At 40.6% G+C, this 27,091-nt stretch overlaps 2 protein-coding genes across 2 annotated transcripts in view; one reads left to right on the top strand and one right to left on the bottom strand.

Moving 5' to 3' along the window:
* Positions 1 to 27,073, top strand: LOC125483725 (coiled-coil domain-containing protein 201-like). The gene is made up of 3 exons (XM_048600196.1): positions 1 to 88; positions 24,926 to 25,617; positions 26,125 to 27,073. The coding sequence occupies exons 2-3, from the start codon at positions 24,937 to 24,939 to the stop codon at positions 26,209 to 26,211; spliced, it is 768 nt and encodes a 255-aa protein (XP_048456153.1). The 5' UTR covers positions 1 to 88; positions 24,926 to 24,936; the 3' UTR covers positions 26,212 to 27,073.
* Positions 1 to 27,091, bottom strand: part of ttc6 (tetratricopeptide repeat domain 6) — a 183,228-nt gene that overhangs the window by 1,030 nt on the left and 155,107 nt on the right. The window contains exon 31 of the mRNA XM_048600425.1: positions 7,427 to 7,652. Within this exon, the coding sequence (XP_048456382.1) occupies positions 7,427 to 7,652 (226 nt within the window). The remainder of the gene's footprint in view (positions 1 to 7,426; positions 7,653 to 27,091) is intronic.

Raw genomic sequence — 27,091 nt, 5'->3', positions numbered from 1 at the left:
AGGAAATGATGTAATTTCACATGACATGGTCTTGTTGTCTTGCAGCCTTGTGTAAAGATTAAGTCCCAGTTAGATGTTCCTATTAAATGTAAGTAAAAGCTTTTATTTAACTATACTTGAGCAGATTCAATAATTATTCTTTAGAAATATAAGACCAAGAATATTATAAGGTAGCAATTGACAATGTTACATGCAACAGTGGAACTTTCTTGAATATGTTCTTGTATATAAAACATGGGATTTACTAGAAGGCTCTGAAAATCAGTGAGACTGGCAAACACAGTAGAGGTGTAAACACAGCACAATCAGCTAACAGCCAAAGAAAGCCGAAAAAGCCGAATTAAGAATGTCAGTTGATTAGATTTTATAATTAGAGGTAAAGGAACAATGCTACCTGTTCATAAGACCTACACATGCGCTCAAATTTTCTTTGTACTAGAGCACTGGAACTTATGGTGATGTAAAATAGGACAGCACCTGGATTCTGACACTGGAACAGGGCAAGCCACCATACATGTCTTTAACCAATCAGATTGAAGAATTGCTACTCAAACAAGCAGGCTATGAGATTTCGTGCCATGATCAATTTTTGATTTCCATCTTCTTATTATTAATACCTGGTGATTTTCATGGACTTAATTTGTTTTCAAAAGGAAATGGCAGGTAGATTCAGTTCATGAACCAAAAAAAAACTCAATCTAAACTGAAATTAACACGTCATCATGAAACCAGCACCTCAGATCTCCTGTTTGATTTATACTTTCTGTAAGTTTCATATGTAAGCAATATTTTGGTTAGAGAAGGTGTGAATGAAATGTGCCTAGTGGTTTCACCTCTTCTAGGCCCGTACAAGGTACATTTCTCAAGAGTGTACTGTAGGGCATCATCTGATTAAATCATGCACCAAAACAGTACTTCAGGTCACGATGGTCTGCTCAGCTGTGGGCACTGTGAGCAAATGGCCTTAATTGTAACATCATATGTGCCTCCCTCTCAGGTTACATAACAATATCCCCTGTCCTGTAAAAGCTACCCACAGAGTTTCAACAGTGATATAAAGAGCTGTAGAACCTTGGACTGATGGAGCATGAAGGCATCCTGGCTGTGAGCTCACTTATGCAGAAACTATATTTTGTGGTCACAGTCCAGCTGAACAATCAGAGGGTAAAAGCACTTCCCGTAGCATAAAGCGTAATGATCAATACATGGCTGCAATTGATAATGCCCTGCATCTTCAGAAATCCAGAGGAGAATCCCATGATAACTTCACAATGTGATGCACAATCTGACTGAAATTGAACTGCCAAACTCCGTCAGGTAGGGTATCAGTGACATGAGAGATGTAATGATGTGCTGTTGTTTAATAGAGCTAATCTTTGGAATAAACCAGAGATGAAGAAGTTCAAAAAGAAATTATCTTTCACGTTTACTGGTGGGACATGTTCAGCAGTAGTGCAAGGTCTGAAATCTTCCTAAACAATAGCACAAATCTCAGCTACACTCTGCCTCCAAAGGTGCAAGCTCCTAATTCCCTTATATAGCCAGGTATTTAAAAAAAAGACTTGCACTTGTATAGTACTTTTTACAACCAATAGACAAATCACTTTAAAATCAATGGAATACTCATTGACATTTAGTAATTGCAGTAATGTAAGAAAACCTACAGCCAATTTTCACACTGCAAACTCTCACAAACATCTGACATAATTACCAAATAATCTGTTTTTGTTGATTAAGGAATAAATATTGGCTAAGACACTGGAGATAACTTGCTCGCTCCTCTTAAATCTTTAACACCCACCCAAATGGGAGTTTAGTTTAGCATTTCAGCCAGCACTTCCAACAGTATTGTACTCTTAATACTGCACTGGATTCCCCACTTGATTTTTTTTGCCCAAGCTCTGGGAAGGGATTTCAAACAAGAAACTTATGACTCAGAGACAAGTGCTACCGATTGAACCTCCGCTGAAATACCTATATTTTGGATGTACACTCAATGTTAACAATATGACACTTATTGCCTTCTTTTTCCTTCTTCTCCACCGCACCCCTGATTTCCAGGGCTGTGCCTCTGCTCCTGAGGATGCTGACCGTCATTGCTACTCAACCCTATTTCTGAGTACTTTAATTCCATTTCAACAGTTGCTCACCCATAGTTTTTGACTCCGCAATCCCTAGAGCATCGTGACATTCTCAACTGACTAAATGCACACAGTCCACTTGCTACACTTGCCAACTGTTTGTAAATATGATTGTCCCTCTCAGTTGTACGTTCTTTCATGTGTCCACTCACATATTTAGGTACTTAGTAGCTGAATGATGTGAGATAGCCAACACCTTTCTCCACTTTCTGAAAATATATATTTCATGTGGAAGCAGTTTTGGTCCTGTGACTTCTGTCCCCAAAAATAATGATCTCAACATCCCTCAGTCATTGTCAGGAGCCAATTTTGAATGTTATGCATCTGATTGTCAATTTAGCAGCTAGAAAATTGAAGTTAGAATAAAAATTTGCATGGCTTTTAAATGACTCCATTTTAACATGGCAGTTAGCTTAAGGAAAATTATGCTGGCAATCATTATGTACTGAATGAGAAAAATAAATAGAAAAATTAGCATCCTGGGGTTACTGAATTCTGGAGAATTGCAGTTTTCTAGCATGTATTGTGTACCATATGTGCTTCTGTAACTTTAATATAACTGAGCCCAAAATATTCAAACCACAGATGTGTCCTCCTCAGATGCCATATTGCAAGTTAAAATATTAACCAATGAAAATCTTCAGCTTTGTGACATTTAATAATCCAGGCACAAAGCCAGGAACATCTCAGTTTTTGTTATTTTGTTACAAACACGTAGTGTAAGATAAGAACAACTTGATTTATCTGATATCTTTAATGTAGAAAAGCACCGCAAAGTTATTTTGCAGCAAGATAATTAGAGAATTATGCAAGATAATGCAATTATGAGAAGGGATGACCAAAAGCTTGGCCAAGCAGTTCAATAATATAGCAGACCTAAAAGAAGCAGAAGGGGTGAAGGAGGGAGAGGAATGTGGCAAGGAATATGTAGATCACTGAAAGAAAAGCCCATAAAGATGGTGTAAAAAGGGGAGGAAATGGGCAGTGTGGTGGCTCAGTGGTTGGCACTGCTGCATCACAGCACCAGGGACCCAGGTTCGATTCCAACCTTGGGTTACTGACCATGTGAACTTTGCAACTTCTCCCTGTGTCTATGTGGGTTTCTGCTGGATGCTCCAGTTTCCTTCCACGGTTCAAAGATGTGCAGGTTAGGTGGAATGGCCATGGCAAATTGCCCTGTAGTATCCAGGGATGTGCAGGCTAAGTGGATTAGCCATGGGAAATATGAGGTTATGGGGGTAAGGTGGGTCTTGATGGGATGGTCTTCAGAAGGTCAGTGCAGACTCAATGGCCCAAATGGCATCTTTCCACACTGTAGGGATTCTATGAGAATTCAGTAAAGGTCACAGTCAGAGGAGTGGAGAGCTCAAGAGAGTCTCTAGGGGTAGTAGAGGGTTCTGATGTAAGGAGGGGTGAGGCCATAAAGGGATTTAGGTATAGACTAAAATATTTGAAATGGAGTTGATTGCAGATGGAACACAGTTGTAAAGCAAGGATCAATAAATAGCTAATGGTACTCGTAGAAGTTGTGGTATAGGTCAACATTATCAGGAAGATAGAAGTGCATGTAGTCAGGTTAACGCAGTGATTATGGGGATCTTAAGCTTCCTACATACAAAGCAAACCAAACTTTCAGAAGAAGTATGGAGGATGAGTTCACAGAAGGTATACAAGATAGTTTTCAAGATATGTCGAAACAACTGAAAAAGTGGTCCAACAACCGTCGTCCTTTTGTGGCTAACAAAATAAATTAATTATAGCATTTGACCAAAGGAAGAGGCTTGTTCTAAAGCCAAAAAGACTCATTAGCCTGGAGATTGGGAGGGTTTTAGGATTCAATTCAGAAGGACCAAGAAACTGCAAAGAAAGAAAAAAAAGCAAGAGACATAAAATTGTAAATATTTCCATAGTAAGTAAACATGAAGAGTTGAGTGACAGTTGAAATTATAATGCAAAGTAAGGAAATGACAGAGACATACAACAATGCCCTTTTAAATGCCACTTAGTTCTACCAAAAAGCTATATAGTCAAATGGAACTGAAACCTTATGAACCACCTGGTATCCACATAGGCATCAGAAATGATACCAGCAACTATAGTCCCATTGACCCTGTAAAGTACTCCTCTTTCTCACATCTGAGGGCTTATAACAAAATAGGAAGGACCATTCCACATACTACTCAAGCAACAGCCTGACATAATTATTCTCACCAAATCAGACTTTATAATTCCCAGACATCACCGTCACCATTCTTGAGTATGTGCTATTCCACAAGCACAAGGCTCAATGGTACACAGTAGGGAGGAAGCTTCTCTGGAAGTCTTCTACATCAAACTTGGACCCTGAAGTTTCAATTTTTCAGGACAAACGTGGACAGGAAACTTACTACTAGTTATTACATAATGCCCCCTGCCTTCCCTGCTCAACTGTTGAATCAATGCTGGCCCAAACTGAACAGTAATTGGAAGAAGCACGGAGTGTGGCAAGGGCACAAAATGTACACTGGATGGGATCACAGTTCTGATGAAGAGTCATCTAGACTCGGAAAATTAGGTTGCTGTCTCTCCATGGATACTGCCTGATCGGTTGTGATTTCCAGCAATTTTTGTTTTCAGAAGTAAAAACCTCTTCTACTCACTAATCTACCTGTTACTGATGAGAGTCCAGAACAGCATTGATAGAAGGGACTACTATCCAACCTTTGTGGAGATGAAGCTTTGTGGAGATTAAGGATACCTGTCATCAGCACATTGCAAACTGGATAGATTTAGGATTGGGATAATCAGATTGACAGAGGAAGCCATGAGGAAGAACTCAGACATATTCAGTACAGATTCCTAGAATAGTATGTTGTAGATACAACCAGGGAACAGACAATGAATCTGGTGATGTGTAAGAAGGCAGGCTAAATAAATGATGTCCTCAGAAATACTGACCATAACATGGCAGAATTAACATTCATGAGAGGGAGGAACTTGGGTTGGAAACAACTGTGCTAAGCTTAAGTAAGAGTTATTACAAAGGAATTGAGAGCAGAGCTGGCTGAAGTAGACTAGGGAAGGAATTTAGCACCAAAGACTGTTGAGAGACAATGGCAGACTTTTTAGAAAATGGTTCGTAGCTCACAGAAAAGATATATTCCAGTGAGGAAGAAGGATCCTAGAAAGGGATAGAATTGTTAACCAGGGAAGTTAAGGATAACATCAAAAAGAAAACAATGTGGTAAAGATTAGTGGTAAGCCAAAGAATTAGAAAAGTCGTGAGTATTTCTACTTACAGCAAGAGAATATGGCTCCACAGGGACGTGGTTGAAATATTTAATGAGGTGAGTTTACGAAAATAGCGTGAGAAATCTCTTTAGCCCTTATGGAGAGAAATCCTCCAAAAAAGCCAACAAAATTTACACTTCTTATTTATTGGTAAAATTCTTCTGAATATTTAATTAGTGGAGATTTTTGCTCATTTTTACTGCATATCATACGAGCAGTCTGATAATTTAACAACAGTGGAAGAATCAAAAGGTGATGAGGCAGTGCTCTGTGTTGTCAGTGTACAAAGCAGGGAACCACTCCAGTTAGCTTAATTGGAGCAATAGGGAAAAATGGTAAAATCTCTTATTTGTGATGCACCCAATAATCTGGGATTAATTCAACACTCACTTGGGCAAGTGTGAATTAATTAAAGCCACCAATTTGGATTTGGTCAAGGCAAATTGTGTTCAACTAACTTAGAATCAAAAATCCCTACAGCGTGGAAGCAAGCCATTCAGCCCACCGAGTCCACACTGACCCTCCCACCCAGACCCACCCCCTACCCTATCCTTGCATTTCCACACTAGACACTATGGGCAATTTAGCATGGCCAATCCACCGAACCTGCACATCTTTGCACTGTGGGAGGAAACCAGAGCACCTGGAGGAAACCCACGCAGACAAGGGGAGAATGTGCAAACTCCACACAGACAGTCACCTGAGACTGGAATTGAACCCAGGTCCCTGGTGCCGTGACACAGCAGTGCTAACCACTGAGCCACTGTGCCACCCATTGATTGGAGTATGTAAAAGTGCACAGTGCACATCCAGTTAAGTATGTTTAAATGTTTAAAAAATCAACAAACCAGCAACATGTTCATGAAATTTTGCAAGGACAGGAGATGGGAGGTAGGGCATAGGATAGTAGTTTGGAAAGACAGAAGTTGAAGTGGTAGCAAGAACCGCAGATGCTGGAGTCAGAGATAACACAATGTGGAGCTGGAGGAACACAGCAGGCCAGGCAGCATCAGAAGAGCAGGAAAGTTGACGTTTCGGGTTCGGACCCTTCTTCAGAAATGAGGAGGGGGAATGGAGCGCGGAAATAAATAGAGAGAGGGTAATGTCAACTGTTTTGAAAGCAGGAACAACAGTGCTGGAAGTGAAGAAACCATTTATAATGGTGATTAGCTAACAGTGGATCAGGGAGAAGTAAGATCAATATATTCTGAATATCTATATGGATTTCCATTAGGATAGTCTTGTCCTTTCAAACCAAATAAAATAAAAATGCAGAGGTCTAGTGTGGCATAGGTATAAAGCAATACAAGCAGTTGAGACAATTGTGCATGCCAGCTTGTCAGGTCACTGTTCAAACTTGACATGCATGAATAGATATAAATGTCTCCAAATATATTGGCATACAGATGCCAAATGAACAGATTCACAGTAACATTGAAAAAGGTTTAGATTAGTATTACTGCCACAAATGTCGTGAGCTAAACAACATTTGTCAGCATCAATTCCATAAAGACCACATTATTCTTGATTAATACAAAAGGAAATAACGCTCATCCAGCCTTGGATATCAGACAAGCAGACTGACTGCTCTGAGTTATATGGTTGGTACAATGTATTGGTAGTCCACCTATACAACTGTGCAGATGCACACATGCGGTGTACAACAGTATGTCAATTTTGAAGTAACAAGTTGATTATTGCCCTGCAGTATTAAATTTGCAACTGGTCTTCAGAACATGAAGTTTAGATTAAGTTTAGATTATGGTTTTTAAGTCAAGAAATTATTAATTTAAGACTTCTATTTAAAGCATGTAGAAACATGCAAATTTACCTTATAATATTTCGATAAAAGTAAAGTTTATGTGATAGATTATCCAATTTAATCAAGGCTCATGATTTTTTTCTCCCTCCTGAATTTTCAACTTGGGAATATCTGTTAGGGATGTTTCAGAGCAACTTGCAATATCTGTCATTTAAGAAAATGCTTGTAAACAAATGTGTATACTTTGTCTTACCCTGTGAATAATCTTTTTCAGCATCTTTGTATTGCTTTAGAGTGGCATAGAGGTTTGCACGGTTGAAATATATGTGAGCTGAATAAGGACTAAGTTTAACAGCTTCTTCAAAGTCCTCCAGCGCCTCTTTAGCACGCCGAAGCAAAACACGACATATGGCTCGATTCAGCAAAGCAGATTCATCTCCTGGTTGCAAATCAATTGCCTTTGTGTAGTAGTCATGAGCCTGGAAAATAATTGCATTGAGATCATTAAAACTGATAATATTTAATTGGTAAAATGCCTTTCCAGTTAGCACAATTTTTACATATCTGCAATTATTAATTATGCATCAGATAGTTAAATGGTAATGTACTACTTTTGACAATGGAAAATTTGTCAAACATTCCATCATAGTTAAAAGGAAATAAGTGCATGAAATATTAAATTCCATTCTATTTTGATAATAAAATTCCTGATTACTTTTGATTGTATACTATATGAATATGTCACGATATGGCGATGCTGGTGTTGGACTGGGGTGGACAAAGTCAGAAGTCACATGACACTAGGTTAAAGTCCAACAAGTTTATTTGAAATCACAAGCTTTCGAAGAGTAGCCCCTTTGTCAGGTGAAATGAGACAGAAGCACACAGACACAGGATTTATAGGCAGAGAGATCAAGGGCAGAGAGATCAAAAGATCATACAAATGGTGTGAGTGGAATGTCGAATAATAAGTCTCTGCAGGTGATCAAAAGTGTTCAGATGGCGTGAGTAAAGTGTCAAAAGCTGAATAACAAGTGAAGGGACGAACCTATAATCTGATTAAATGAGGGAGAGGGATATTTACAAAAAATTAAAAATAAGGTGGTGCTGGAGACAAACCAAATGACTGGAATAACATGATAGGTACAAGAGTCGTCACATGCCATTGTCTAACCAAAGTAATAAGTAATCCAAAACTGCACAAACTAATTAAGGTAGAGAAATCATAACAATTTATCAAGGTGATGGTGTCAAAACAGGACAGAAAGGAAGACTTTACAGATACAGAACAGTGTGGTGGGGTCACATGTAGTGTGACATGAAGCCAAGATCATGATTGAGGCCACCTTCGTGGGTACAGAACTTGGCTATCAGTTTCTGCTCAGTGATTCTGTGTTGTGTATCACGAAGGCCGCCTTGGAGGACGCTTATCCGAAGATCAGAGGCTGAATGCCCTTGACCGCTGAAGTGTTCCTCAACTGGGAGGGAACATTCCTGTCTGGCGATTGTTGCACAGTGTCCATTCATCTGTTGTCATAGCGTCTGCATTGTTTTGCCAATATACCATGCCTTGGGGCATCCTTGTCTGCCATGTATGAGTATCTGCTGTGCACATGGTAGATGGTGTTCCTCCAAACCTTAAAAAGACCATCATTTGCAGCAAACTACCCAGCCTTTAGGACAGCATCGACCACAACACCAGACAACCCTGCCATGATAACCTCTGCAAGACATGTCAGATCATCCACATGGACACTACCATCACACGTGGGAACACCACCCACTATGTACATGGCAGATACTCATGTGACTCGGCCAATGTTGTTCATCTCATACAGTGCAGACAAGGATGCCCCAGGCAAGGTATACGGGCAAGAACATGCAGATGCTGTGACAATGGATGAATGGACACCATGCAACAATCACCAGGCAGGAATGTTCCCTCCCAGTCAGAGAACACTTCAGCAATCATGAATATTTGGCCTCTGATCTTTGTAAGTGTACTGTAAGGTGGCCTTCAAGATGCACCACAATGCAGGATCACCGTTGGACTATAACCTGATTTCGTGTGACTTCTGACTTGATGCTAATATGTCAGAATTCTTTAATAATTTGACATACCAACTTGATATTTGAGCCTCGATTGTTTTAGATGTTGAGGATAATTCAGAAAAGGCAATGCTTAAACATATTTATTTTGTTGTTGAAAATAAGTCCCTGCATAAGAATGTACGTAGCTTGTAGCAAGTGTGAATGAGTCACATTATGATCTCAACTGATTATCTTAAATCAATTATTAATCTAGCTATCAGCAGACTTAGAAGTGCTTAACGTGCGCTGCCCATTCACAACTTCACATCTAATGACAACTTTAGTTTTGAGTTTTTAAAAGTGTGGCCTGGTCACCACTTGTAGTCTGCCAATTGTGAATAATTGAAGTAATATCCTGTTTTATTTACCTATCACTGAATTGTATGGCCAACACTCCAGTGAAGGATTTCTTTCCCTTTGTGAAGGCCACCTACATATTGCTAGCAACATCTCGTCTGTGTGTTTATTAGACCTTCAAGCTTATTTACAAATGCGCTAAAGAACTCCATTGACATTTGCACTGAATCTATGTATCTTGGCAAGATAGATGTGCCACTATTTCTGAATCTATTTTAGTTGAACTTATGAACTTACTAACTTGTGAAGTAAAATGTATCATTAATTCTACCATGTATACCCAAATAGATGCAGTAGCCATGGGATTCGTTCAAGGTCTAGGCCCTGCTAACATTTTTGTTAATTTCCATGAGAAACAAATTTTTGACGAATGCTAACATTCTACCTCTATTATTGATATTAGTGACATGTCCACAATTTTGAATTTGCAGTTGTATGCGAGGATTTTCTTACAAACTTACACTCTATCTCACACTCATTCACTTTTGACATGAAGCAGTCTAATGCACATCCTTTCCTCACATGTAATTGAGAAATCTGCGAATAGGCTCTACATCGCTATCCACCACAAGCCTACCTTTTACAGGTCAACACACACATTGGGATTTGTATGGCTCCATATGCTCCAACATTGGCCTTAACAGCCATTTACCCATCACAAACTTGATGTAGAAATAGAGTGCATCAAAGCTACCCTTGGGACAATGTCTATCCTTCATTATTTAAGCAGTAAACTATTGGAGCAAATTGTACATTAGGCAATTTTCTGCTCTTGTTATAATTTTTCTTTTTATACTCTGCTGGAACACTTCTTCAATGCCAAAAGTTTTGATTCTCCAGTCAAGAGATCAAACTCCCCTCCAACACTAATAAATAGGAAGTCCAGCTAACAAGAGAAAAGCCATGCCAGCAGGAGACAAGCCCAAGATTGGGGCTAACATAAACCTGATTTTACCAGGGATTAAAAAACTGATCTCATTTTGACTGGAGTAATTCTTTCCTTCAGTATATTTCATCCTGCGCTTTAAAAAAAGCTCTAACCTGATTTTGAAGCAGAAAACTCTGATTGAACTGGAACATGTCAATTTCATTAACATCAAATGCAAGCAATGCAATTACATTTCTGTGTTAACATAAAATTGCATCATGCTACTTAATGTTTTGCAAACAGACAAAATGATCTCCAATAGAAGGTCTTTTTAAACATTACAGGATCTGTAAGCTTTGAAGTTGGCATTGACAGCAGATAGCGAAATATTCCACTGTCTCAAGATTTTTCATTTTAAAACATTCAATCTCAGTAATTGGCATTCCACAATAGGTTACAATCACGTTTATTTATTTATTTGGGGGATGTGGGCATCGCTGGCTGGCCAGCATTTATTGCCCATCCCTAGTTGCCTTTGAGAAGGTGATGGTGAGCTGCATTCTTTAACTGCTGCAGTCCACATGCTATGAGTTGATACACACTGCTATCATGGAGGAAATTCCAGCAATTTGACCCAGCGACAGTGAAGGATCGGTGATATACTTCCGAGTCAGAATAGTGAGTGGCTTGAAGGAGAACTTGAAGGTGGTGGCATTCCCATATGTCTACTCCCCTTGTCCTTCTGATTGGAAATGGTCGTGGGTTTGGAAGGTACTGCCTGAGGATCTTTGATAAATTTCTGCAGTGCATCTTCTATATAGTACACGCTGCTGCTACTGAGCATCAGTGGTGGAGTGAGTGGATGCTTGTGGATGTAATGCCATTCAAGCGGGCTGCTGTGTCCTGGATGATGTCCAGCTTCCTGAGTGTTGTTGGGGCTGCACTCATCCAGGCAAATGGGGAGTATTCCATCCCACTCCTGACTTTTTTAAAATAGAATCCCCACAGTGTGGAAACAGGCCATTTGGTCCAATAAGTCCACACCAACCTCCGAAGAGCATCCCACCCAGACCCATTCCCAGCCGCCTTATCTATCCCTGTAACCCTGCATTTCCCATGGCTAATGCACCTAACCTACACATCCCTGAATACCAGGGGTAATTTAGTATGGGCCATCCACCTGACCTGCACATCTTTGGACTGTGGGAGGAAACTGGAGGACCTGGCGGAAACCCACGCAGACACGGGGAGAATGTACAAACTCCACACAGACAGTTGCCTGAGGGTGGAATCAAACCCAGGTCCCTGGTGCTGTGAGGCAGCGTGTTAACCACTGAGCCACCATATCACCCATACATGGTGGACAGGCTTTGAGGAGTCAAGAGGTGAGTTACTCGCCACAGTATTCCTAGCTTCTGGACTGCTCTTATAGCCACTGCATTTATGTGGTGAGTCCAGTTGAGTTTCTGGTCAATGATAACTCGCAGGATGTTGATAGTGGGGGATTCAGTGATGGTAACACCATTGAATGTCAAGGGGCAGTGGTTAGATTGTCTCTTATTGGTGATGCTCATAGCCTGGCATTTGTGTGGCACAAATGTTACTTGCCACTTGTCATCCCAACTTTCGATACTATCCAGATCTTGCTGCATTTGAACATGGACTGCTTCAGTATTCAAGGAGTTGCGAATGGTGCTGAGCATTGTGCAATCATCAGTGAACACCTTTACTTCTGGCCTTATGATGGGGCGAAGGTCATCGATGAAGCAGCTGAAGATGGTTGAGCCTAGGAAACTACACTGAGGAACTCCAGCGGAGATGTCCCGGAGCTGAGATGACTGATCTCCAACAACCACAATCATCTTCCTATGTGTCAGGTATGACTCCAACCACTGGAGAGTTTGTTCCCGATACCCATTGATTCCAGTTTTGCTAGGGCTCCTTGATGTCACACTTGGTCAAATGCAGCGTTGATGTCAAGTGCTGTCACTTTCGCCTGATCTCTGGAATTCAGCTCTTTTGTCCATGTTTGAACCAAGGCTGTAATGAGGTGAGGAGCTGAGTGGCCCTGGTGGAACCCAAACTAGGCATCACTGAGCAGGTTATTGCTGAGCAGGTGCTGCTTGATAGCACTGTTGATGACACCTTCTATCACTTTACTGATGATCAACAGTAGACTGATGGGACAGTAATTGGCCAGATTGGATTCGTCCTGCTTTTTATATCCAGGACATACCTGGGCAATTTTCCAAATTGTCAGGTAGATGTTAGTGTTGCAACTGTACTGGACAGCTTAGTTAGGCGAATTGCAAGTTCTGGAGCACAAGTCTTCACTACTATTGCCGGAATGTTGTCAGGGCCCATAGCCTTTGCAGTATCCAGTGTCTCCAACCATTTCTTGATATCACATGGAGTGAATCGAACTGGCTGAAGACGGGTATCTGTAATGCTGGGGACCACTGGAGGAGACAGAGATGGATCATTGACTCGGCACTTCTGGCTGAAGACCACTACAAGAGCTTCAGACTTATCTTTTGCACTGATGTGCTGGTGCTTTCATCATGAGGGATGGGGAATGTAAGGAGTTTCCTCCTCCAGAGAGTGGTTTAGTCATCCACCAACATTCATGAATGGATGTGGCAGAGTTTAGATCTGATCCGTTGGTTGTGGGATCACTTAGCTCCGTCTATCACTTGCTGCTTTACCTGTTTGGCGTGCAAGTAGTCCTGTTTGGTGGCTTCACCAGGTTGATGCCTCATCTTCAGATATTCCCAATGTTGCTCCTGGCATACCCTCCTGCACTCTCCATTGAACCAGGGTTGATCCCCTGGCTTGATGGTAATGGTTGAGTGGGGGAATATGCCAGGCCATGAAGTTATAGAGTGTGTTGGAGTACAATTCTGCTGCTGTTGATGGCCCGCATTGCCTCATGGATACCCAGTCTTGAGTTGCTAGGTCTGTGCAAAGTCTGTCCCATTTAGCACAGTTTTAGTGTCACACAACACAATGGAGATTATTCTCAAGGTGAAGCCAAGACTTCATCTCCACAAGGACTGTGCAGTGGTTGCTCTTACTGACACTGTCATGGACAGGTGCAACTGCAGCTGGCAGATTGGTAAGAATGAGGTCAAGCACATTTTTCCCTCTTGTTGGTTCCCTCACCACCTGCTACAGACCCAGTCTAGCAGCTATGCCCTTTAGGACCCGACCAGCTCGATCAGTAGTACTGCTGCCGAGCCACTCTTGGTGGTGGACATGGAAATCCCCCACCCAGAGTACATGTTCTGGTTATAGAGCATTTGGCTGATGACACAAACCAGACTTGCAGCTGATTTTGGTGCATTAATACATTCCTGTCCACTTGCAGGACTCTGTTTAACAGGGATGAAGGGGGAATAAGATGAAACACAACAACAACAAAAAGCTGAGCAGGTCTGGCAGCATCTGTGAAGAAAAAATGAGAGTTAACTTTTCGGGTTTTGTGACCCTTACTCAGAACTGGACCAGAAATAAGATGAAATGGTTGACTGTTTTTCCACAACCCCACCAACATTACCAAATTCACATTCTCCCATATTCACCCCACCCCTCCCCTTCTCCAAAGGAAAAACCATTAGAACTGGTGAATGAGACTTACTGGTATGACTTGTCTTTTCTACTTCAAAACTGCAGTCCAGTATGTTCATTTGTCACTATTATGTTAGTTTTAAACTAGCTTTTCCCCTTGGGGCTGTAAGTATTTACCCTAAACTAGCTGCTCAGAAATGGTAGCACACACCTTGGAAGCAGGTGGGACTTGAACCCAGGACTCCATGTCTCAGAGGTAGGGACACTGCCACAAGAATGCACCCCACCCCCCAACTTTTTACGCTGCAGCTGATGTTAACGGTGATAGTGGGACTTCCACTCCCCCACCCCGTGGAAGGAAGTCCCTCCATTTGGAGCTGTCAACCAATCTAATCTACCACTCATGAGATTTTTATTGAAGTGTTGTCACTGTTGTAATATAGCAAGTGTGACCATTAATTTGTGCTCATCAACTCACTACAATGTGATAATAACTAGATCGTCTTGTTTTGTGTGATGTTGCTAGGAGGATAAATATTGTTCAAGACACTGGGGATAACCCCCCTGTTCTTCTTCACAACAGTGTCATGGGATATTTATATCTAGATAGATAGGATCTTACCTCTCTCAGACACATGGCACCTCTGACAGTGCAATGTCCCCTTGATACTGCACAGGAGCAGCCTTTATTTTTATGCTTAAGCCCTGAAATGGGGGTGAAACTTGGAATTTTGTGATTTAGGGGCATCAATTGAGCACAGCTGACCCATCTGATCCCAAGTTGAGTTTCCATTACTGAGAAGCAGCTGGAGAACGTTACATTAAACAAATTATGTGTCCAAGTGCTGTTATCGCTCTCACAGTACACGGTACCTAACTGTGAAGAGCTTCCAATTAGTTAACAAGGACCAAAATTATACAGCTGTTCCACAAAATTACACCTTGCAAGACAACATGAAGAAAACCTACTAATTAACAGAAAATTGGCCATGCGCAATCATCAATCATCCTCATTTCAACTTTTAAAACAAATTATTTATTGTATTCAAACTGGGCTAGGCAAGGATAATAAAATCTCCATATTAAATGATTGCACGTTAATGTTGAATAGCTCAGGAACATAATGCACATCTTGGGAAATATACTTGCAGGGTTAGTATGGCAATGAGGAAGGCCATTTGGCCCATCAAATTTCTAAGGCTCTGTTAAGTAATTCAGTCCCATTCTCCCATATCTATCAGTTTATTTCCTTCCTGCAAGTTTATTTCCTTTAAGTGTCCATTCAATTTTCTTTTGCAATCATTCATCATCTCAGCTTTCAGCACTTGCTTAGGCAATGAATTCCGGCTCCATTGACTGATTGTTATATAGAAAATATTCTTTCTTTTTGCTTACAAAAGATCCTATATACTTTGTTAACCATGCTATCAGTCTGCCCTGTCCCTTGTAAAAAACTATGCACATGGAATCCAGATCTGTTTAGATAATCTATGATACATCTCTGACGTGGTAAGGTTTAAATCCAGATCCCCCGTTCAGAAACAGGAACATGGTCACTGCACTACAACACAGTCTTTCTATCCATGCATATTCATTACAGTTGTTTCATTAAGTCTATAAGGCCATTCCTTCTGCTAACGTGAATAATGCCACAATTCTCTGAATTAAGTTCCTTCAGTCATTTGTCTGACATTCACCCGGTCTGGATATTAAAACAGTGACAATTTTAAATACATATATAAAATATGTCAAGGTCTCAAAATTTCTAATACTAAACTGAATCATGTTCATTCTATTTCAGGTTAAATTTGTTGCTCCATTAGTAATTAGTTTATTTAGCTGCTTAGTTTTGGCTTTGAAAATAGCTAAGCTTTATAATGATAAATTTTCAATTTATTTCCCTTATGATCAAGACTTGAAATACAGGTGGACTTCATTAGCTAATCATTACCTTATCTAAATAGATTTCACACTAGGATTTGCGAACTTGAGGTAGGTTGTACTTTAGCTGTGAACTAAGCAGGTAAGATGTTAACAACAAATTAATATATCCTTAGTATTGTTTACTAAGGATAAACCTCTTAACTTGTTTATATCATTGTATTTTAGTTATAATCTGGAGGGTGGACTAAATCTTTCTACATAATCTGAAATTCTATGGAGCTGGTTTAGAATCTAATCTGGCCTTTGGAGATTTTCATTGAAGTTGTACATGTAAGAGATAAAAATGTCTTTTGAATGTAAATTTGTCATAGTATCTGTTATTGTAAAATGATCAAGGTTTTGATATAGTTAGAACATTGTAAACATGTTATTTGATGTTTTTTTTCAGAAAACCTTCCACAATTGAGTCACAAATAGCTTTGAAACCTATTTTTGCATATGTTGTAAATCCTGAAGCTCAATCTGGGAACAAAGCTTGATATTACTGTTCAGTTGGCAGCCTTGTGCAGGTCTCACTTAAAATAATTTGCACGTAACACATTTGTTATTATGTTTAAGCATGGGTTTAAAGCTTAGTGCCCTGCTGGTATAAAAGTTGCTGTTATTGTAATGTTTTGCAATTCTTGTACAAAAAAAATTGAAATAAGAAATGTATTATGGAATGAATTATTGGTACAGTGATGATTAGAATTCAATTTGTTGTTCACAACTGGGTAGTGGACATTGATTCCATCCGTAAAACCCCCAAATCTAGCATTCTCAAAGGAATGAAACTGGATGGACCATCTGGCATCAACCTAGGCCTGGAGATGACAAAGCAAACGTATCCCTATTGGCCCTGCAAAGTCATCCATGCTAACATCCAGACGTTAGTAGCAAACTTGGGAGTGTGTCTCGCAGACCTGTTAAGCAACGGTCTCTGTGTACATCTTATCCCACTGCATCACAGACCCAGAAGAAGGGGTGGCAGATTGGTATACAAAATACTCAACATTGACTTTGAAAATCATGAAGTCTTGTGGCATCAAGTCAAATGGGGGCAAGGAAACTTCTTGCTGATTACCACATACTGCATGCACCTCAGCTGATGAAGCAATACTTGTCCATATTGAACACCATTTGGAAGAAGCACTGAGGATGGCAAAGGTTCAGAATGTGTTCTAGGTTGGAGACTCCAATGTCCATTATCAAGAGTGGGTAAGCAGCACCATTACAGACTGAATTAGTCAAGTGCCAAAGGAAACAGCTACTAGATTGAATGTGCCTCATATTTTGAGGGGAAGGCCTCACCAATCTGCCTGCCACTGATGCATCAACTGTCTATGACCATATGCATAGTAGCGACCACTGCACTGTCCGAACTGAAGCCAAACTCTTGTCTTCACACTGAGAATACACAGAATCTCCACAATGCAAGAACAGGCCATTTGGCCCAACAAGTCCACACTGACCCTCTGAAGAGCATCCCATCCAGACCCCATCCCTGTGACCCTACATTTTCTAAGCTAATCCACCTAACCTGCATATCTTTGGACTGTGGGAGGAAACCAGAACATCCGGCAGAAACCCACACATACATGAAGAGAACGTGCTAACGCCACACACACAGTCACCCGAGGGTGGAACTGAACCCAGGTCCCTGCTGCTGTGAGACAGCAGTGCTAGCCACTGAACCACTGTGCCACCCTGTAAACCTTCCACGTTGTGTGGCGCTATCACAGTGCTTAATGAAATTGGCTTTGACTTTGAACTGAGCATCCTGCGGCACTGCGGGCCGTCAGCAGAATCATACTTCAACACAATCTGAAACCTCATAACCAGCATATTCCCCCCATTCTACTATTACCATTAAACCAGGGGGATCAACCCTAGTTCAATGCAGTGAGCAAATAAAAATGCCAGGAACAATATCAGACATACATAAGATGAGGTGTCAACCTGGTGAAGCTACAAAATAAGACTACTTGCATATCAAACAGCATGAACACTGATGTATGGGGTTAAGCAATTCCACAACCAATGGATTAGCTCTAAGCCCTACGGTCCTGCCACATCCAGATGTGAATGGGGGGTGGACAATTAAACAACTCACTGGAGGAGGAGAAATCCCCACGATTATTTCTTTCTCCAATTATGGAGAAAGCTAAACGCAGCAATGCAAATGAATAAGGCTGAAGCATTTGCAACAATCTTCAGCAAGAAATGCCACATGGATAACTGTCTCAGCCTCTTCCTGAGATTGCCTGCACTGCTGATGCCAGTCTTCAGGAAATTAATAGATTCATTCCATTTGCATCAAGAAATGGCTGCAAATGATGGGCCCTGACAACATTCTGAAAATAGTGCTAAAGATGTGTTCCAGACCTTGCTGCACCCCTAGCCAAGCTGTTCAAGTATATCCCCAACACTGGCATCTATGTAGCAATTTCTCTGATAAGCCCTGCACACACACAGACACAACAGGAAATATTAAACTGGCCAATTACCACCTTGACAATGCTATCAAGCAGCACCTGCTCAGCAATAATCTGTTTAATGACACCCAGTTTGGGTCCTGCCAAGGCCATTCTGCTCTTGACCTTATTTATGCCTCGGGTCAAACATGGACAAAACTCCAGAGCAGAGGTGAGAATGACTGTCTTTGACATAAGGGCACATTTGCCTGAGTGTGGCAACAAAGATCCTCAGCAAAAACAGAATCAGTTATGGAGAAGGTCAATTATGGAATCAGATGGTTAACCCTCTGGTTAGCATCATACAAAAGAAGATGGTTTTAGTTGTTGGAAGTCAGTCATCTCAGCTCCAGGTCATCTCTGGTTTAGCTCCTCACGGTAGTGTCCTAGACCTGACCATCATTAGCTGCTTCATCAAGACCTCTCCATCATAAGCTCAGAATGAGGATGTTTGCTGATTGGTGCCAGACATTGCACATTCGTGACTCCTCTGAATCTGAAGCAGTCTGTGTCCAAATTTAGGAAGATCTGGAAAATATCCAGGCTTCAGCTGACAAACAGTAATACCAGTGCCATGCAAATGCTAAGTTATAACCTTTATCCAGAGAAGGGAGAATCCAGTCGTCATATCCTTGATGTTCAATTCCATCACCATTACTGAGCCCACACTATCAACATCCTAGGGTATTCCATTAACCAGAAACTGAACTGGACTAGGCATCTAGGGGAAGGAAGCATATGTAAGGCTTAGGAAATGGAATATAAAGGATTCAGGAAAGAACTTTAAACAAGGAATTAGGAGGGCTATAAGGGGCTATGAAATATCCTCGGCAAATAGGATTAAGGAGAACCCAAACACAATTTATACATGTATTAGGAGCAAAAGGGTAGCAAGGCAAAAGGTAGGTCCACTCAAGGACAAAGGAGGGAACTTACGTGTGGAGTCAGAGGAAATTGGGTGATGTCCTTAATGAGTACTCTGCATCAGTATTCACCAAGGAGAAAGATGTGGATCGTGGTAAGATTATAAGACCATAAGACATAGGAGCAGAAATTAGGCCAATCAACCCGTTGAGTCTGCTCTGCTATTCAATCATGGCTGATAAGTTTCTCAACCCCATTCTCCTGCTTTCTCCCCATTACCTTTGATCCCATTAATAATCAAAAACCTATCTATCACCATCTTAAATTATACTCAATGACCAGGCCTCCACAGCTTTCTGTGATACTGAATTCCATGGATTCACCACTCTATGGCTGAAGAGGTTTCTCCTCCTCTCCAATTTAAGAGATCTTCCCTTTTACTCTAAGGCTGTGCCCTTGGGTCCTAGTCTCTCCTACCAATGGAAACATCTTCCCAACATCCACTCTCTCCAGGCCATTCAGTATTCTCTAAGTTTCAATTAGACCTCCCCACCCCCATCCTTCTAAACTCCATCAAGTATAGACCCAGAGTCCTCAAATGTTCCTCATATGTTAAGCTTTTCATTCCTGGGACCACTCTCGTGAACCTCCTCTGAGCCTGCTCCAGTGCCAGTACATCCTTCCTGAGATACAGGGCCCAAAACAGTTCACAATACTCCAAATGTGGCCTGACCAGAGCCTTATAGAGCCTCAGAAGTACTTCCCTGCTTTCATATTCAAGTTGTCTCAAAATAAATGATAAAGTTGTATTTGCCTTCCTAACTACTGACTCAACCTGAAAGTTTACCTTGAGAGAATCCTGGACTAGAACTCCCAAGTCTCTGTACACTTCAGACTTCTGAATTTTTTCCCTATTTAGAAAATAATCTGTGCTTCTATTCTTCTTACTGAAGTGCATGGCTTCACACTTTCCAACATTGTACTCCCTCTGCCACTTCTTTGCCCACTCTCCTCACCTGTCCAAATCCTTCTGCAACCTCCCCGCCTCCTCAATACTACCTGTCCCTCTACCAGTCTTTGTATCATCTGCAAACTTTGCCAGAATACCCTTAGTTCCTTCATCTAGACCATTAATATACAAAAAGTGAAAAGTTGTGGTCCCAGCACTGACCCTTGCGGAACACCACTTGCCACCAGCTGCCATCCTGAGAAAGACCCTTTTCAGACTCTCTGCTTTCTGCCAGACAGCCAATCTTCTATCCATGCTAGTACCTTGCCTCTAACACCACGGGCCCTTATCTAACTCAGCAGTCTCCTGTGCAGCACCTTGTCAAAGGCCTTCTTGAAGTCCAGGTAGATAACATCCATTGGCTCTCCTTGGTCTAATATACTTGTTACTTCCTCAAAGAATTCCAACAGATTTGTCAGGCATGACCTCCCCTTGATGAAACTATGCTGACTTTGCCCTATTTTACCATGCACTTCCAAAGTAGTCAGAAATCTCATCCTCCACAATGGACTCCAAAATCTCATCCATGACTGAGGTTAGGCTAATCAGCCTAATTTTCTGTCTTTTGCCTTACTCCCTTTTTAAACAGGGGTGTTATGTTTGCGATTTTCCAGTACTCTAGGACCCTCCCTGACTCTAGGGATTCCTGAAAGATCACCACTAATGCCTTCACTATCTCTTCAGCTATCTCCTTAAGAATTCTGGGGTGTAGTCCATATGATCCAGGTGATTTATCCACCTTCATGCCATTCAGTTTTCTAGCACCTTCTCCTTGGTGATGGCCACCATACTCAGCTCTGCCCCCTGACTCTCTTGAATGTTTGGGATATTACTCATGTCTTCCATTGTGAAGACTGACACAAAGGAATTATTCAGTTCCTCAGCCGTTTCCCACTATTATCTCTCCAGCGTCTCCACTGGTCCAAAGTCCACTTTTGCCTCTCTTGCCTCTCTCATTATGGAGGGGTATGTTGGGGAATGTCTACGTTAAGGAGGAGGTGTTGAGCGTCTTGAAAATCATTGAGGTAGATAAGTCTCCAGGGTCTGATGGGATCTATCTCCGGGTACTGAAGGAGACAAGGGAGGAGATTTCTAGGGCCTTAACGGAGATCTTTGTATCCACCTTAGTCAAAGGCTGGGTCCCATTAGACTAGAGAATAGACAATGTTGTTTCTTTGTTTAAGAAGGGCAACAAGAATAATCCAAGAAATTATAGATTGACGGGTCTTCCATCAGTGGTAGGGAAATTCTGGAGAAAATTCTTAGGGATACAACTACTCGCATTTGGAAAAGAATGGATTTATTTGAGAACAGTCAGCATGGCTTTTGTATGTGGGGAGGTCTTACCTTACAAATTTGAGTGAGTTTTTGATGAAGTGACAAAGATGATTGAGAGTAGGGCAGTGAATGTTGTCTCCATGGACTTTACTAAAGCATTTGACAAGGTCCCCATGATAGGCTGATCCAGAAGATTAAGTCACATGGGATCCACAATGAGTTGATAAGTTGGATACAAAATTGATTTGAAGACAGGACTGTTGTGGAGGTGTGTTTTTTCTGACTGGAGGTTTGTGACCAGCAGTGTTCCACAAGGATCAGTGCTGAGACCTCTGTTTGGAGTGTATATAAACGATTTGGATTAAAACGTAGATGGTCTGATGAGTAAGTTTACAGACAACATGAAAATTAGTGGAGTTGTGAATAGTGAGAAAAGTTGTCAAAGGATACAGCAGTATATAGATCAGTTAGAAAGTTGGGTGGAGAGTGGCAGTTGGAATTTAATCTGGACAAGTGTGGGGCGGTGCATTTTGGGAGGTTAAATGCAATTGGAAAATATACTTTAAAAGACTGGACCCTTCAGAGCATTAATAGACAGAAGGATTTTGGAGTGCCTAGCTCCCTGAAAGTACATACCTCCCCGAAAGTGGAAAAGCTGGTTTAAAAAAAAGGTACACGTCATGTTTGCCTTCATCAGTCAGGGCAGTGAGTATTAAAGTTGGCAAGTCGTGTTGCAGCTATGTAAGGCTTCAGATAGGCACAAAAGGTAGTAGTTGGAATGTGCTGCCAAGGGAGGTTGTAGAAGCAGATAATGATAGCAACATTTTAAGATGCATTTAGACAGTCACATGAATAGGCCGGAAATAAAGGTATATGGACCATGTGCAGGCAGATGAAATTAGTTTAGAATGGCATCAAGGTCAACGCAGAAATAGTGGGCTTAAGAGCCTGCTTTTGTGCTGTACTGTTCCATGTTGAATGTTCATATAAATACTGTAACTACAAAATTAAGCCAGATGTAAGGAATCATGCAGTGGGGAACACACCTCCTGACTCCAGAGTGTTTCCACTGTCTACAAGTAACACTCCCCACTTACTTGGATGGGTGCAGCTCCAAAGTTCAAAGAGTTTGATATCATCCAGGTTAAAGCAGCTTGTTTGACTAGCACCATATCCATAAAAATTCACTCCATCCACCACTGATGCAGAGCAGTGTGTACCATTTACAAGATGCACTGATGAAATTCATCAAGATTCCTTCGACTGCATCTTCCAAACCCATGACCACTACCATCTATGAGCACGGGGGCAGCATAGAGTCATAGAGATATACAGCATGGAAATAGACCCTTCGATGCAACTCATCCATGCTGACCCGATATCCTAAATAAATCTAGTCCCGCTTGCCAGCATTTGGCCCACATCCCTCTAAACTCTTCCTATTCATATTCCCATCCAGATGCCTTTTAAATGTTGTAAGCGTACCAACCTCCAGTACTTCCTCTGGCAGCTCATTCCATAAGTGCACCACCTTCTGTGTGAAAAAGTTGCCGCTTAGATCCCTTTTATATCTTCCCCGTCTTACCTTAAACCTATGCCCTCTGGTTTTGGAGTCCTCCACCCTGGGGAAAAGACCTTGGCTATTCACCCTATCCATGCCCCTTATGATCGTATAAACCTCTGTAAGGTCACCCCTCAGCCTCCGACATTCCTGGAAAAATAGCCCCAGTCTATTCAGCCTCTCCCAATAACTCAAACCCTCCAAATCTGGCAACACCCTCGTAAATCTTTTGTGAACCCTTTCTAGATTCACAACATTCTTCCTATAGCAGGGAGACCAGAATTGCACATAGTACTCCAAAAGTGGCCCAACCAATGTCCTGTACAGCCACAATATGACTTCCCAACTCCTATAATTAATGCACTGACCAATAAAAGCAAGCATACCAAGTGCATTCTTCACTATGCTATTTACCTGCGATTCCACTTTCAAGGAACTATGAACCTACACCTCCAAGGTCTCTTTGTTCAGCAACACTCCCCAGGACCTAATCGTTAAGTGTATAAGTCCTGCTGTGATTTGCCTTTCCAAAATGAAGCACCTCACATTTATCTAAATTAAACTTCATTTGCCACTCCTCAGCCCATTGGTCTATCTGATCAAGATCCCAGACATGTGAGAACACTACCATCTGCACATTCTTCCACAAGGCATCACCATCTCATTTGGAAATGTGCCATCGTTCCTTCATTATCGTTCTAGAGGGAGTGAGTATCGGGATTTTTCCCCAACAACGTTGTTGATCTATGCACATCAAATGGATTACAGCAGTTCAAGAAAGCAGCTCACTACTACCTTGTCAAGGCCAACTGGGGATGGCCATAAACCCAGCGAAGCTCATATCTCCTGAGTGAATAGAAAGCAAGTTTCTTCTCAGAAGAAACTAGTGTGGCGTGAGGGTTAGAAGCATTGAGTTTGGTTATACAGATATTTTTGTGAAAAATTACAGTGAATTTGTTGTAGAGACTTTGTGGATCAATCAATTCCCATATTAACTAGTCATGGCAAGATGTGATTCACACATGAGGGAAACCCAAACTCAGCTGGACCTTTATGAACTGCGCTGTTCTGCAGCAGAAAAGCCCTTCAGCTGCAGTCAGAGAGTGACAAAAATATTTAAACTGAAGAGTGGCAAAGATCTGTAGGACTATTTAAGCTATTTAAATCCCTAGCATTTTAAAACTTAAAAAAGCTGCTTGTATCCGGTGAGGAGATTTAAAAAAAAATAAAATCTGATCTAGCAGTTACAATACCTGTTTCTTGACATTGTCATGAAGACTTAACATTATGCAGTTATTGATGTATGGTTTCTTTCCACAACCTACAACAATGCAGACAATTTGATCCCAACAGATCAAAGAACGTATTAAAGAATTGACTAGCTGTCATTGTGAGGTTCTGAATAAAACTTTGTTTGGTTTTATTGTTCGAAAAGGCATTCATCATTGGTGCTGTTTAATGGAATGAAGATAATAGGAGGTCTTGTGGAGCAATGGGAACATCTCTATCTCTGAGCCAGAAACTCCAGGTTTAATTCCATTCCAGACTTGTTGGTTATGGAAGGTGTGTTCATTATATAACCAAATAGGTTAGTTGTCAGCCTGTAAATCCTTCTAACATACCTGATGGTACATAGTAAGAGCAGGAGAGTTTGCAGTTTTTTGCCCAAAAGAATGAACCATAGTTTAGGGGATCTGGAAACTCAAGCCCATGTGTTTTACTTCCTTCTTTGAACCAACTGTTTTCTGCTCTGTCCTTAGTGATCAACAATATGTCCGAAGAAGAAACACCTTTTATAAATGTGGAGCTATTGACAACTGGACTTTCATCCTCTGTGAAATGTAGCACTCCTGAACTCTCCTATTTAAACAGAGAGAACTTAGTGGGAAAGACTATAGAGCTATCCAGAATAGAATATGACAGCTTTGAAACACAGAAGATGCTTCGTGAATCAGTCTTGTTCAAATCTGGAATACCAACTATCTCTCCCATATCTAAATTTGTAAACCCCAATTATGAAAGTTTTGAGGAATCCCCTTCAAGTCCTGAGAATACTCGGAAGCCTAGAATTATAAACAATGACAATTATAAAATAGGAACAAAATCATGGAATACAGTTATGTCAAGCAAATCTACATATTCCAAAGGAGCAAATCTCTCAACAATCCTTGAAGAAAGCCAACAAAATGTGGCTTTGTCAGAAACTGAACAGATTCACAAGTCCAGTACTACAGATGTCATGGATGACTCTACAGCTAAAGAAATTGATGTTGAAGATGGCCAAACAATACCAGCATCTCTCAAACTGTTTAGTAAGAATAATACTGATGAAATCCTCAAAGACCAATCCAAGTCACTTTCTCCGAAGTCTCCTGAGAGAGACTCAAGTTATCTTGGGAAATCTATTAGCGTAAAGAAAAGATATAGGAAGAAAAAAATCCCTATTGAACAGGTATGTTTAGAGTTTTTTTTTAATTGTTCATGCAAGATTTGATTTTTAAATCTAATTTACATGCAACAAGATCTGTGGGAGAATTGCTGAACAAATTGACTCTTAGTAACATTTTACTTAAATATGCTTTTTGTATCTGGCCTGAATGCTAATCTGGAGGTCTTCATAATTGCTCATCTCAACTCTGAAAATAGTTCACTTTTTTCCTAAAAATAAAAGCCCTTGACACTGGCACAAATTCATAAATTGGCTCAATTTTTCTTCAGGTTTAAATTATTCCAACAATTTGGCTGTGTCTCCAAACCTAGGTCAGTGGAAATGAATATTAAACAAAAGTTCATAATAGAGAAATAAACATCTTGTATGTTCATCATGCATACAATAGTTACTGTCACTAATGCTAACCAAATAGGATTCTTACTCAACATCCAGTTTGCTTAGTTATGCAGAGGCTTTTAAAATTTCATGGGACTGAGTGTAAAACTTCTCTCCTTAACTATCTTCCAGAAAATTCGGATAAAAGAATGGACAATTCGCCAGCTAATCAACATTGAAGAAGCCACAAAGCATGAACTAATCGTAGAAGCTGACTAATTGTGCAGAAGTGCAGATGCATCTTTGTATTTTCAGTTAATTCTATTATTAAAATAATGGACTCTGCCCATGCTGCACTTGACTTGAAGATACTCAGGGCCAATTCAGAATTCCTAAAATAGGAAAGTGTTCTGTTTACTGGTGTTAACACTTTTTTGTTATCATGAACATGAGATTGTGGGAAAAGGCAAAGAATGATGCCCATTGGAATTATTGCATTTATTATACATTAGAATAATACAAGGTCTTGGGCTATAGTTAGACATTAGAAGTTAGTTGTAGTTCAGTAGTTAACATATTTTGCTTGCTGCAAAGGATGCAAAAAGGCTATTTTTCCTTTTGTGAATGGTACAAGTAAATAAATTACAATATTCAGCAGCCATTCCTTTTCAAAGTTGTTGGCAGTCTCTTTAAATTTAAAATCCAAATTGAGATTAGTAATCATTTCACAAGACAGATAAAATCAGTTTGAGGCCTGGTAATTTTCAGAGATGTTAAATCCATCTGATCCTATTCAAGTTGCTATAGTGGATGCGACTCTCTGGATTCATACCCATTAAATATGGATTATGCTTTACACATTTGAAAACTAGACACAAAATGAATGCATGTATGATTAAGAGATGATTGTTAAGCTAAAATGAGGATGTAGGATTTCACTAATTAGATTTTTTTTTAAAAAAATGGCAATGCAAGCAGTTATCTACTTGTGTAATTTTCCTTACCAATTAGTAGTGACTCAAACTACAATTTACACTTGGATGTTCTTTTGATACCTCAGTCCTATGATATAACTATCCATATTGTTTTGCTTCACAATGTATTTTTCTGCTATTGCAGTAAAATAATTCATTCAGAAATACATAATTGTGTATTTTAA

The sequence above is a fragment of the Rhincodon typus genome, chromosome 8 (genome assembly GCF_021869965.1).
Source record: "Rhincodon typus isolate 14 chromosome 8, sRhiTyp1.1, whole genome shotgun sequence".
Lineage (NCBI taxonomy): Eukaryota > Metazoa > Chordata > Chondrichthyes > Orectolobiformes > Rhincodontidae > Rhincodon > Rhincodon typus.
This window is presented reverse-complemented; position numbering and strand designations above follow the sequence as displayed.